The sequence below is a fragment of the Aplysia californica genome, unplaced genomic scaffold (genome assembly GCF_000002075.1).
Source record: "Aplysia californica isolate F4 #8 unplaced genomic scaffold, AplCal3.0 scaffold00175, whole genome shotgun sequence".
Taxonomy (NCBI): domain Eukaryota; kingdom Metazoa; phylum Mollusca; class Gastropoda; order Aplysiida; family Aplysiidae; genus Aplysia; species Aplysia californica.
This window is the reverse complement of record NW_004797445.1, coordinates 531,044-544,703: the sequence shown is the minus strand read 5'-3', so window position 1 is coordinate 544,703 and position 13,660 is coordinate 531,044. Positions and strand designations below refer to the sequence as shown.

Genomic DNA, 13,660 nt, shown 5'->3' with positions numbered 1-13,660 from the left:
TGAGGTCAGTTTTGCTGCTGCTGTTGTGGTTGTTTTTGTAGTGGGTTTTGTTGTTGCTGTTGTTGTTGTTGTTGAATGAATGGAAAATCATGAACGCCGATGTCTGTCGCAGATCTGGCACTGGATGATGATGTTGTTGTTGTGGCGTTGTTATTGTTGCTGTTTTTATTGTTGTTGTTGTTGTTGTTGTTGTGTTGTTGTTGTTGTTGTTGTTGTTGTTGTTGTTGCTGTTGTTGACGTCGTTGTCGTCGTTGTTGTTGCTGTTGTTGTCGTTGTTATTGTTGTTGTTGCTGCTGTTGCTGTTGTTGTTGTTGTAGTTGTCGTCGCCGTCATCGTTGTTGTGGTTGTTGTTGTTGTTGTTTATGAGGAAAGAAGGAAAGGGGGCAAAAACAAATGCACGAATAAGAGCGGCCTTTTTAAAAATGTTTTTGTCTTGTTATTGCGCGATATGCCCCCCCCGGGCTCAAGGCAGTGCCACTGACTGAAGTGTCTTTAGGCCATTCCTAAAGGAGGGGTAATAACATGTTCTTATGCACAGTAGAATTGTAAATGGGCTGATTTATCAATGCCATGCTCATACTGTGCCGGAACAACATAGGGGGAACTGCGGGTTTTTCTTTGCTCATCCTTACTATCGTCATTTTCCCTGTGATTCTTTTGTATGTTTATCACTCACTTGTGAACTAGTGCCTTGATAGTCAAAGCAGACTGTGTGCTGTTGAAGCTAGAGAGGTGAGCAGAATAAGCCTGATTCGCTGTTTGGGCTTCTCTGTTGACATCCACCCCTTGGCGCTCATATGACCTTATGCAGTTGCGAGCGCCGTAAAACTTTACTAAAACTAAACCTATGGCGAGATATTTTGACGGTTTCTGTTTGTGAATCTGAATGTATGTGTGTGTATGCATATGTGTTGCCGCGTGTATGTGTGTATAAGTGTGTGCGCGCAAGAGTGTATGTGTGCATGTGTGTGTATTCTTGAGCAAGTTAGTCAATGTTTGCAAGTAGTTGTTTGTAAACATACACACGCCTCATGGTCTACAAATAAAGGGATTGCACACAGGGTAAAAGATCAAGAGGAAAACCATGTGGAACCTGGAGAAGAGTGACGGAAATGGATGTACAGTGGGAAGACAGGGAGTGATATCAAGCGGCTAGCCCAGGATAGGGAAAAGTGGAAAGTGTTTGTGTGTGGCCTATATTCTGATCCTGGGTGGGAAAGGCAATGATGATGATGATATAAATTTTCCTTCACATTGTTGTTTTTTTTAATGAGTAAGATCAGGAAACAGTATTTAAAAGCCATGAAAATTGTATTACCTGCATATTGCAAAAATCAGTGTACCAAAAATGAGTTTAGTAATGAAGATGTATTGGAGAGTTATGACGTAACCTCCGTGGCTCTGGTACGGACACCGCTCAATCTTCTTCAACACTTCAGCTGTTGATAGTACCAGTGAAACACATTTCAGTAGTTTGTAATATACAAGCAAAATATTTACTCGGCCCTAAAAGGCACAAAACCAACTGTCTTATTTTTAAAAACCCAAAAGAAAGTCTCCGTGCTGTTAGAATACGGACAAGAGTGTAAGGTTCTTCCGCACTGAGTAAATCGTACAAAATCTAGCAACATACAAAAAATGTCGGGGGAAAAAAGTGACATGAGGAAGTCAGTCAGACGGTTATGTTGAGCCATCAAAACGTGGAGATCTTTGGATAATCTCTTTATGTCGTTGTTTGGTTGTTTTTGTTTTTAATTTTGTTTTTATACGGGGGAATGTTTTGTTTTGGGGGTTCTTGGGGGAGGGGAGGTCGTGGGTAAAAAGGCAATAGTTAGCTCCCAGCTTTTATCTTCGCAACACAGAGTAAAACGTGTTTCGTGTAGCCTAGTCCGATCTTTGGTGCAATCGATGATAACCAACTTAAACAAAAGGAGAAAGCTATAGATCTAAGTGGAGCTGGGTGGGTGTAATTGTTTTTTACACTTTCGAGAATATTTCAAAACCAATAACCTCAACGAGGCTTGTATTCTGGTGGAGGTGTTTTCCCCATGAACGAAATGGTCTTGTCCATGCTGTATCCACTAGCGTGCGACATATCATCACTACCTACACCACTTCCATCACAATACCCACCATCGACATCACATTCAAAAATGACAAAAACAGCCAAAATAACAACGGTAACAACAACAAAAACAACAACAACAACAACAACAACAACAACAATAACAACAACAATTCCAGCAGTAGCGACATCAGCAAAAGTATCAGCAACAACATCATCATCAACAACAATAAAAACAACAACAACAACAAAGCTTGTGTTCTGACAGAAGAGCGAGATCTGCCGTCCTCGAAGTGACCTATATTGTATCTACTAGGGGGCCAAATGTAATTCCCACAACTCCCAGCACCATCGTCATAACCACCACCACCGTAAACAACAGTAACAAGAGGAACAACAGAAACAACTACCCAAAAAAACGACAAAAACAATATTGATAACAACAACAATAATAACAATAGCAACCAAAATAGCAGCAACAGCAAAAAACATAGCAACAAAAATAATAATATCATGGCCAAAAACAACAGTCCCTTTACAAAGAAGTGACTTTGCAATACTTACACCCGACTTGCTCTGGAGCTGCGGATACAAGGACAAAAATCGAATACGTAACGAACTGCTAAACACTGGAAAGGTATATCATAAGATAAAACGATATTGACGAAGCAGTTTACACGAACATCATTTTCATAAAAGACCTTCTTACAACATGGAAGAACAGTAGCTGCATATGGCTCTGCAAGGTCATACAATCCTGAAACTTTGCCGAGACCCCTCTTTGAAGATTAGTAAGTGTGCACCGATGGTTCAGCTGGTATTACGCTGGAATTCAACGCGAAAATCCTCGGTTCGAATTCAAAACTAGATTTTCTTGAACTTGGTTTCTGTGGACGTTTTCGAGTCTCTCACCGTCTTATTTTGTCCTATTTGTGATGAACGTTGATTTTTGGACACTCCGTTTCTTAAATGATTTTGCATTGTTGGTCCAGCCGTGATATTCATGCCATAAAGATAAATTGCAGAACAAAAGGGGAGGCTAAAGAAGACAGGGTGAGTGAGTGAGAGAGAGAGAGAGAGAGAGAGAGAGAGAGAGAGAGAGAGAGAGAGAGAGAGGGGGGGGGGAGTATGGAAGAACAAAGACAAAACAAAAAAGATAGAGGATAGACAGTGGGAGACACCACTTTTTGAGACCAATGCATTGGCGACGAATGTCTGGTATAATAGTTAGACAATTTGCAATTAAACGCAGAAAACGTGAGATAAATTGAGAAAGCTAGCGCTACGGACAAGTCTGTTGTGTACAATGGCATCTCGCAAAAGAATGGTAGCTCCGGTACTACTGAATCGATAAAATCATAATATTGAATTGATTTTGGAAAACCATCAACAAGACAGTTTGTCGGCACACAAGAAATATCAAATTGGTTTTAAATCGTTGAGCACCGGCAGTTTTGATTATCCCTGTAATTTCTTTACGTCGTAATAACAAAGTTTAATATTTAATTAATTTATAGCACATTATACAAATGTACAGAAAAGGATATACAGGCACGAGACTGTCCCAAAAAAAAGAGCACAAGGCGTCTCACCTCTACATCCTTTCTCTCCAGTTTCGTGATACAAGCAAGCACAGACTGGATCATCTGAAGAGAGGAAAAATAAATATGCCTAAACTGTTTATAGGGGATCTGTATTTTGATAAGTCAAAAACCCATTTTATGTCCAAATGTGCATGTTAAAAGTCTGATGGATGAAATAGTGGAGAATTGCAAAGTCACAATTATAATCTTGAGTACATTGGTTATTGCTATAGGGGTAAACTTAGCAAAAGTAAAAGTTGGAAAGTCGGGTAAAAATGAATTTCGACCCCCCCCCCTCCCCCTTTCCCCTTTTTCTCATAATGAATAAGAAGTGTCTTTTACAAATGATGTCATTGATGACCCTAGAGTGGCCCCACTGAGAGTGACGATTCCGGATGTGTGTAGCAGGCCCAGTAAGTTCTGACAGGAGGGTTCAAATCTACTGGTACGGAAAGGAAAATACTTGCTGGCCCATAGGCGCCACCATCGAGGGGAAAGCCCGGTACGGTAGACTAATAGTGTACGAACGCTGTCGCTTTTTGTGACAGAGCACTACCTGTCCGTATTACACTTCCTGGATAGGATCACTTCTATCAAAAACCTTTTGTACTTGCATTCTCTACTTCAGACATGGCTGCACAGAATTACACATCTTTACCATTGTCTGTGACGTGGTGGTAAGGGTCAACGTCGTTGCTTGCAGAAGATGTGACTTCGATTTCTGACAGGTGGATGTTTTTTAATTGTTGTTATCATTTATTACAAATATCTTTCTTTAATAAATTCGTCTTTGGCAATTGATTTTGACATCAGCCTGACTTAGAGTTACGTATAAATCGAGTAATTTCTTCTGTCTGTTAGGATGTGTACCCCCACTCAATCATGGTTGGCCTTGACAGGCTGGGTCGTATCATTCCGCCTTATACTTACATATGGTCTTAACTGTATTGATGGGGTCGTAAAGCCTTTACAGTTATATTTACAACTCTTTGAAATGTTACAAAAATGACGTAAACCCAAACCTCGAATTGATACGCGTCAATCCATCTGGTATACCTGTGTCCAGATCTGAGATGTCCGTGGTGAACAGGGCAAAGACGCCCCGGATGAAGGCCGACCACAAGGTGTTTAGGTTGAAAGGCGCGGCAGGGTACAGAACTGCGTGGACAGCCACTGCGCCAGAGATGAGCGTCATGGACCAGATACGGAGCCATTTCACCAGGTCTCTTCTCATCTAGAACACACAGGCAGGCGACGCAGACATGGGTGCGATTGGGTGTGAATAGGTGAAGATGATGTTGTTCTTCTTATCAAAAGAAAAAAGAACAGTGGTACCCTTCTCGTTTGTTTGTTTTTTCCCATACTACTTTCGCTCCATTTGCTTTCTTTCTATTTTTATATATCGTTACCTGGTTCACGTTGTTAGGACATTTTCATCTAATTTTGGATTATGTACATTTTACAAACGTATTTATTCCTTTAATTGTAGGTTATGTACCACCCTTTACGATTTATCTATGGAAGTATGCTCTCTCTATCCCTTTCTCTCTCTCTCTCTCTCTCTCTCTCTCTCTCTCTCTCTCTCTATCTATCTATCTGTCTATCTATCTATCTATCTATCTATCTATCTATCTATCTATCTATCTATCTATCTATCTATCTATCTATCTATTTATCTATCTATCTATCTATCTATCTATCTATCTATCTATCTATCTATCTATCTATCTGTGAGTGTGTGTGTATATGTGTGTGTGTATGTACGTGTGTGTGTGAGTGAGTGTGTGTGTGTGTGTGTGTGTGTGTGTGTGTGTGTGTGTGTGTGTGTGTGCACGTGTGTGTGTGTGGGTGTGCAGCAAATGAAAAGGAATTGGTTATCTTGTGTATGCATTGTACCTAAATCTGATTAATCAAATAGATAATGCTCTGTCTTTAAAAATAAATTAGCCCCGAGAGCTGTATGACCACCATTGAATCTACGTGTTTCCTTTTAACTTAGACCAACTGCTCGAACCTAAGACCTTCATATAAGAAATATTGTGTTCCATTACATCAGTCACAGAATGGTCATAGAAAAAAACCTGTTCGTTTCTCTCTCTGTACTTTTATGTCACTGACAAAATGCACAGCTTTTTTTTTCTTCTTCTTTTTATCATTGCTTCAAAGTCAAAGGTAAAAGTTGATGCACATACTGTAGAGCATTTCGTCCCTCAAGCAGACAGGACATGTTTAAACCTTGGCGTGACAAAAATTCCTCCTGACACTATTAACTGTTGTCACGAGCTTTTGATCTACATGTCTAACTCACCATGACGGTAATGTTGATGAGCATTGGTCCAAGCGTCTTGGAGACAGGGAAGAAATATCCCATAGCATAGTAGAAGAAGTAGATGAGGCTGAAGCAGAGGAAAATCTTGACAATGAAGAAGGGAAGCACCGGCCAGTAGAGGATGCGGAAAACCACGATCAGGGCCAGAGTGACCAGCATCACCAGCATGTACCGCACGTTGGCGACGATACTGACACGGCCGAAGTGCTGGCGAAAAACGAGTAGAAATTTGGTGCTCAGAGACAAATAATCTAGATGTCTTAGAAAGTACAGTCTTGAGACCACAGTCTTGAGACCGGTGTCTGAGATGTAGAGGTCAGGAGCTTCACTGTGGCGCGCAGGAGACAAGAGTCCGATTCCCGTCTGACGTAATTTGTATCGAGTATATCACTCAGTCTTTCTGCTGCAACGTTGAATCCCTCTCATCCCGGGTTGTCCCAGACAGGCAGGTCGAAGCCCACCTCCTAAATTATCTAAAGTGTGTCGATTTGGGGGGGGGGGGGGCGTAAAATAAAGACTTATTAAACGAGAATATAAATTTAAGGGAAAATTTTCAGAATTGAACAAATATATGTGCAGTTTTGATAAATGGAATGAAGATAGATACAGTTTTGAGAAATGAATGGATGCACAGTTTTTAGTAAGAATTGTGTATTATGCAATTGTTTGGGGTGTACAAGCTGATACATTTTCTGTCTTGCAAGCCAAACATCCTTAAGTCTGTGGAAAGGTATATTGCTAACATGGTGCGTATAATGTTATATTGTGTGAGTTAGAGGCTAAGCGACTTAACTTTTCAAATTCATACCACACTCAAAGCAAAGCATACATCCCCGGGTTACTGTGTAGAATGTTGGAATAGGTCTGAAGCTTCGTTGATATCGTTTAAGATCACAGCTTTGCCAAAATCTAATAAGGCTTGGAAAAGGGAAACACTCGTAGTTTTGAAGCTCACTATGTGACGTCTACAACCTTCTAACGCGCCAACAGAAATCCTTGACCTACCCATCTTTTAACAACAGCCAAGTAGAGTTGCTCAAAGAAGAGACCGACGAGCCAAACAGCCACCACAAGGTTCATGTGGCGGTTACCACAGAACGGCATCATCAGGTTGTAGGTGAAGAGTGCCATGAAGATTGTATAGAACAGCTGGCGGGAGAAAAGACCAAATTTAGATAACAATCACGTGTTAATACCAATGTCATTCCCGTGCACTCGCTGTAGCCGGCATTTATGGCACTCGTTAGCTACTTGAGCCATAATCGTACGGCAAAGTGTGAACCAATCCAGCACAAAAATTGCCGCTGTTGTGAAAGAACACTGCCTTCAATAACATATTATTTAATTCATGTAATATTTAGTTTTTCTTAGCTTGCAAGTGTATGTGTCATGGGGATCTGAGAGCGCTAACTGATAACAAGGAAAGTGGGTCCTACTAATTGCAGTCCGGGGCCGTCTGGAGCCGGAAATGGGGGAGGATGGCAGGTTGGGAGAGAGCACGAAAACAAAGGCAGGGTCTACAATTTCTAAACTGCGAAAGGAAAAAAACAAAAACGATCAGAGATTGTTGGTCTGCTTCGTCCAACTTCCGGCTCATAACAAATCAGCTGTCCAAACCAAATTGTCAATTCTGTCCAGTTTTGTGATTTTAGGCCAGTTTTGTTACCAAACAAACAAAAATTATTTTTAAAAATCGTAAGGCAAAAACATAATTTAAAAAATAAGTATACGGACGGCTCCGGTTGCAATTAGTAGGACCGAGGAGAGCTGTATATATAGTAGGTTTTCAGAACTTTAGCCCAAATGCGTCAACATTGTAGCCATGTTCGGAAGCATGCCAGTTTGTCTCAGGCCCAGTTTGTCACAGGTTCAGTTTGTCAACGGCCCACCCCGCCTCGACTGTATCCTGCATGATGGACTTTAACATTGACACTTTCAAAAAGTGTAAATGAATGATTGATTGATTGTATGAATTGAATTTTATTTTGCAACTGTTTTTAAGAACATTCATTGTTGAAATCTTACAGAGTTGTTTGCTTTGATTTGCATACAAAAAGGAAGAAATATTGAACAATACAGGCTGAAGTGACATTTTAGAGGGACTATCTCTACACCACCAGTTTGAAAGTGGAGAATAAAAAAACTTGAGTTACAACTACAATGTTATAGTGCTGTAGTTATGAAAAACTGGGCCTAAACAAACTGAGCAGCTCCCACCCTCTGGCTTCACGAGCGGAATATCTCGAGTTGGAGGTGGTTACTAGGTTGGTTGGTTGGTTGATTCGTTGGTTCGCTGCTTGGTTGGTTGGTTGGTTGGTTGGTTGGTTGGTTGGTTGGTTGGTTGGTTTGTTGTTTAGTTGGTTGGTTGGTTGATTGGTTGGTTGGTTCACTGTTTGGTTGGTTGGTCGATTGGTTACTTGGTTGGTTGGCTGGTTTGTTGGTTGGCTGGTTGGTTGGTTGGTTGGTTGGTTGGTTGGCTGGTTGGTTGGTTGGTTGGTTGGTTGGTTGGATGGTTGGTTGGTTGGTTGGATGGTTGGTTGGTTGGTTGGTTGGTTGGTTGGTTGAACAGCTTCCCCAGTGTGTGTCTCTGTTAAGAGTTCTATACTGTAGTTGGTATCAAATCATATTTTAACGTAAGTTCCAAAGCGACCGATAAAGTTATTATTTTATTGCCATTTTATCCTCAGTGAAAAAGTATAATGTATTCGTTGATGAATAGTTCGTTAAAAATATCAAATGTTTTGGGTTTTCGCCTTTGTAACGCTTATACGGTTGGGGGGGGGGGGGGTCTTTTCTTTTTTTTTGGGTGTTTTTTTAATAGTTTGTGTACTTCATTTCAAATGAAAAATTGCCTGGCCGGCAGGTTCAACGCACCCCGCCTCCTAAAGGTCAAAAATCTGTCGATAGTGTCACCAAAGCAATGTTTATAATTTTTAATAAATGATGGAATTACTGTGGTCATCCAGAACTTAGTGATGGGAGCAGTCCACAGGTAGTACAGCTTCTGGATCAGTAAGTAAGAGTCTCCAGCTTTATCCACGACCGTCGCTTCCAGAGTAGCCAGCTCGTCCTGTTGATACACACATCGGGGAAAGTAGTCAAGAGAGGTTCCCGAACTCGAGCGTCTCGTAAAATTTGTTTGAAATTGGTTTTGTCAGAGGAAATAGGTGTTAATTGTTTGGTCGAAAATACTAGTTGTAAGGTGTTCTATTTGAAGGAGGGAACACTGGCACAGCCATGTTCAATTACTGATGAAACAAAAAACGAGATGAGACAGAAATAACAAGAACATGGGGAATGTATTAGGAACAACGAGTAGCAGCGAGTACCGTCCGCCCTGCAGCAAAGTTTGTTATTGTCATAAAAATCACAATCTAGAGATTTGAGCAAGTAATAAATTTAGATAACATTTCAGAAACAACACGGAAAAGGAAAGAAGTAGGAGGGGCTTTTTTTTAAAATCTCAAAAGCATTGCACTTTGCACCAAATTTTAATACTTCCGTCTATTTTTCATGTCATTGCACAAATTTAACGTCCTTTTCAACACTGGAAGTCTATTTGGGAGACAGGACCTCAGAAATTTACATCCGTCGGCGATAGGACCGGGCCAAATGGGAGGAGAGCATTAAAAACTCCCAAAAAGTAATGCAAATTCAGATCTCCCGTTGGGGATTAGAACCAGGGTCTTTCACACTGTAGTCCAGAGCAATACCAACTGAGTTAACCGTGCGCCTAATTCCATCTACCGAAGACGGAACAATATTAGTTATTGGATGGAACGTACCTTTGTTTTCTTTTGATCATTCTCGTCAAGTTCCCCCTGGTTACTGTTCGTTTTGTCCTTCGATTTCTGAAGTGAATGGCTTGAATTTTCTACCTGAGATGTCATCCTGGTTCGGCCTGAATACCAAGTGTGAGTGAGAGAGTCAGTTTTATACATAACAGGTTATTCATGTCGTTACTCCGGGGCAAAAAATAGGTCCATCGTGTATCTGGATAAGGCCAAATGTTTGAGTACTTTATTACCTTCATATTTGCCTTCTTTACAACAGATTCTTTTTTTAAAAACCTGGAAGGCCGCTAGAATATTTGAAAAGTAAAAACAGGCAAGTTTGAAGCAGCAACTGAACTAAAGTAAACGTTTTGCTCTTGGGGTATTGTCGTATAGAAGTTGAACACTGATGGTGATTCGTAAAAACAATGTAATTCGTAGCTAAGAGTTGCATGCTACAGTTCCAATCAAAGATAAATTAATAAATGTCTCTGCATGGTTATCATGATTGAAAAACAAATTTTAATTGATGCCAGCCATTGACTTGAATTACGCCTTATAGCTGCTGCTCTTTGCTTTCTATAGCCGCTGATAGGTGTGCGCGACATGAGCGTCAAAAATGAAGAACAAAATAGCATCCTCGCTATAGTCGAGTGAGTGGACGACACTTTTCTCCCTCCCACCCCCATCCCCTGAACCGTGCCATTTATTTGGTTCATGTCAGATAGTGAGCACATAAGTGAACCGAAATTGTGTCAGAGTCACGGCTAAGGATAATTAATGTCTGTCTACGATATCAGCTTACATTTTGGTGCTTTGCACAAGACATCAATCTTTAAGATTCAAATCGATTAGTTCTCGAATCCACAAAGCAGTCTCAGGGACAAACCCGTAAAAATGACGAGTTGAACAAAGGGCCACGCTAAAAATCGTTGTATTTAGTTTAAGCACACGTACCAGTCTTTTCAGCGACAATTTCAACCCAGAAAAGTGTTGGGAAGATGAAGGTCAGACATAAGAAGATCTGAAAGAAGAAAAAAATAGAAAGTTCTCTTCTTTAAAAACTGCTTTGTTTGCACAGGTTTTGAGTAGCGAAGCTCAGTATGGAGGCAAATAATACACACACACACACCCACACACACACACACACACACACACACACACACACACACACACACACACACACACACACACACACACACACACACACAGTACACACACACACACACACACACACACACACACACACACACACACACAAACAGCGCGCGCGCCAAAAGTGGGAAGGAGACCGAAAAAAGAGTGGGAGGAACAAATTAAAAAACAGAAATGAATAATAAACAGACAAAACTGACAAAAACAAAACAGAAGCAAAGAAAGGGATGACAGGGGCGTATTATTTCCTTCCTTCGTATACATAGTAACTCTCCTCCAACCACCCATTCCCCAACCCAACCCACATCTCTCTCTCTCTCTCTCTCTCTCTCTGTCTCTCTCTCTCTCTCTCTCTCTGTCTCTCTCTCTCTCTGTCTGTCTGTCTCTCTGTCTCTCTCTCTCTCTCTCTCTCTCTCTCTCTCTCTCTCTCTCCCTCTCTAATTCTCTCTCTCTTTCTTTCTCTATCTCATTCTCCCTTTCTCTCTATCCTCTCTTTTTCGTCTTTCTCCTCTTTCTATTTCAATGTTTGTCTTTCTCTGTTTCCCTCTCGCTTTCATTTCTTCTCTTTCTTTGTTCCTTTTCTGTTCTACCTTGCTTGTATAAAAGAAGCATTCTGGTACTTTTTAAATGAAGGATTTTTTAATGTTTTGAAAAGCGAGTATACAATTTCGAAATTATACAAAGAACAGCACAGTGCAATATGTATAATAAGTATCTTTGAGGAATCACAGACGGACTACTAAGGCACAGCACCCATAATGGGTATCTAATACTCAGGGGTGTAACGAATTCTCTTTTCAATAAAAGTACATGCATGGGCAACAGCCTATGACAACTAAATCCATTACCTTAAAAACGAAACAAAAATGGGTCTCTTACGATCTACGTCTTTATCCTGGCCGCCCTCAGGTGTTGATACCTTCGAGTTTTGTACAATTTAATACAGAATGCTGAGCCCTACTGATATACTCATCCATCGTCAGTTAGGCACCTTGACGCTGTCTGGAAGACGAATGAATCCCATATCATGCTGTCGTATCCGAATGGAGCCGTACCACATGTTGTAGATGTGTCGCTGGCAGCAAGGGTGAGCGATGAAATACTTGTTCTTCCCAAACAGGGCCAGATCCACGGCTGTGTAACCTTTGAAGTCCTCCATTTTGATTGTCAAAGACCTCAGAGCCTGGGCGTGAGACTCCTCATAATTCAGGTCCAGCATTTTGACAGCCAGCTCGCCAAACTCCCTGGTCGGAAGACACTTTAATAGGGTACCAGGATAGGGAAAAGGGGTGCTGTGGTGTGTGATTTAAAGTCCCTGTCAACATGATGAAATTATTTCAGATAGGACCGGAAGAAGGGCGTAGGGAGTACCAGAGTTGAAAATTGACAGTTTGGGCTGACAACAGCATAGCTTAATACATGTTGACAACACGAGGAAGAAGGAGTTATGATTTAAAATTTGTAAGTGGGGTTTAAAGTAATGTGTGCGTGAGATTTATAGATCGTTTTGATTGGAGGGGATTTTAAAAAACACAAATCGGCAAACTAAGAAAATCTGAATCTCCATCTCGTGGAAAGAAGGAATGTGGAATGGGGAAAAGGCAACAACAACAAAGGTCCGACGCGGAATGGCTAGCTATACACTACCAAATAAGACCATAATAAGAGATTTAAAACTTTTACAGTTCAAATTTTGAGAGACACCGTGAATGAAGTGACAAAGATGTCAGCCTCGTCTGGCTATTACCAACTGCATACTGCAGAAAGCTTCATCAAATCCTTATTTGATATTCAGATCGGGCAGATCTTCTTTAAAATAGAGATAAAAGCTACCGTTTTGGTCCAATGATTAAATTTCTCAAAACCAAACGATCACTTTGGAAACAGCAAATCACAAGGCGAGTACTTGTCACATGACACTGCAGGTCAGATCTTTGTAGGTCCACGGAATTTGACAGGCCCTAATGGGATACTGACCAAATTGGATCAAGCTAAGTAATGATCATTATGATGTAATGTGCACTGCCCATCACCATTACCCGGCCTGCCCCCAATTCAATCTGTCCATGCATCTGACGAATGGGGCATCCAATATTACTTGAAATTACTTGATTCATCCAATCTAAGCCAGTACTCACAGTCCGATTTTGTTGGTTTTCTCTTGTAGATCGACGTCTGAAATCCAAAATCTCGCCAGGCGGCTGTACATAGTGGACAGCACGAGAGCCATCGCCATAGGCTCATTGGTTCGAGCCCAGAGGATACGGCAGAGTTCAGTTTTGTTGGTGAGTGCAGCCCAGTAGACCAGAGCGTGCAGAGCCTGTAACAGCGTTTCGTAATACCCTAGAGCGACTGCTTCTTGTTTACTGGGGATTTCGGCACATATAACATTGTCCAAAGTTGGCCAAAAACGCGTTGATATAACATACACACATGCACACATGCACACTCGCGCACACAAACACACACAACCTCTCTCTCTCTCTTTCTCTCTCTCTCTCTCTCTCTCTCACTCTCTCCCTCTCTCTCTCTCTGTCTCTCTCTCTCTCTCTCTCTCTCTCTCTCTTTCTCTCTGTGTGTGTGTGTGTGTGTGTGTGTGTGTGTGTGTGTCTGTCTCTCATTTTTTCTTTTTCTCTTTCTCTCCCTCTCCCTCTCTTTCTCTCTCTGTCTCTCTCTTTTTTCTTTTTCTCTTTCTCTCCCTCTCCCTCTCTTTCTCTCTCTCTCTCTCTCTCTCTCTCTCTCTCTCTCTCTCTCG

At 41.2% G+C, this 13,660-nt stretch overlaps 2 protein-coding genes across 2 annotated transcripts; both read right to left on the bottom strand.

Annotated features, from left to right (window-relative positions):
- Positions 1–988: 988 nt before the first annotated feature.
- Positions 989–7,108, bottom strand: LOC101850169. Its single transcript, XM_013082458.2, has 6 exons — positions 6,983–7,108; positions 5,957–6,184; positions 4,705–4,882; positions 3,658–3,711; positions 2,630–2,647; positions 989–1,439 (listed from the first exon to the last, which is right to left on the bottom strand). Exons 1-6 carry the CDS (start codon positions 7,106–7,108, stop codon positions 1,315–1,317), a joined length of 729 nt encoding a protein of 242 aa, XP_012937912.2. The 3' UTR covers positions 989–1,314.
- Positions 7,109–8,813: 1,705 nt separating this feature from the next.
- Positions 8,814–12,764, bottom strand: LOC118477681 (transient receptor potential channel-like). The gene is made up of 4 exons (XM_035969723.1): positions 11,897–12,764; positions 10,708–10,774; positions 9,763–9,878; positions 8,814–9,047 (listed from the first exon to the last, which is right to left on the bottom strand). Exons 1-4 carry the CDS (start codon positions 12,122–12,124, stop codon positions 8,814–8,816), a joined length of 645 nt encoding a protein of 214 aa, XP_035825616.1. The 5' UTR covers positions 12,125–12,764.
- Positions 12,765–13,660: the final 896 nt, after the last annotated feature.

Bases quoted from the DNA above. Each gene is read 5' to 3' on its own strand.
- LOC118477681 (XM_035969723.1), bottom strand. From the start codon at position 12,124: ATGCTGGACCTGAATTATGAGGAGTCTCACGCCCAGGCTCTGAGGTCT. The intron at 10,775-11,896 runs GTGCCTAACTGA...TTCTTCTTTCAG, and splicing joins GTCTTCCAGACAGCGTCAAG to ATCTTCTTATGTCTGACCTT. The intron at 9,048-9,762 runs GTACGTTCCATC...GTGTATCAACAG, and splicing joins ATGATCAAAAGAAAACAAAG to GACGAGCTGGCTACTCTGGA.
- LOC101850169 (XM_013082458.2), bottom strand. From the start codon at position 7,108: ATGGCACTCTTCACCTACAACCTGATGATGCCGTTCTGTGGTAACCGC. The intron at 6,185-6,982 runs GTAGGTCAAGGA...GTTTTTCGCCAG, and splicing joins TGGCTGTTGTTAAAAGATGG to CACTTCGGCCGTGTCAGTAT. The intron at 4,883-5,956 runs GTGAGTTAGACA...TGTGTGTTCTAG, and splicing joins TCATCAACATTACCGTCATG to ATGAGAAGAGACCTGGTGAA.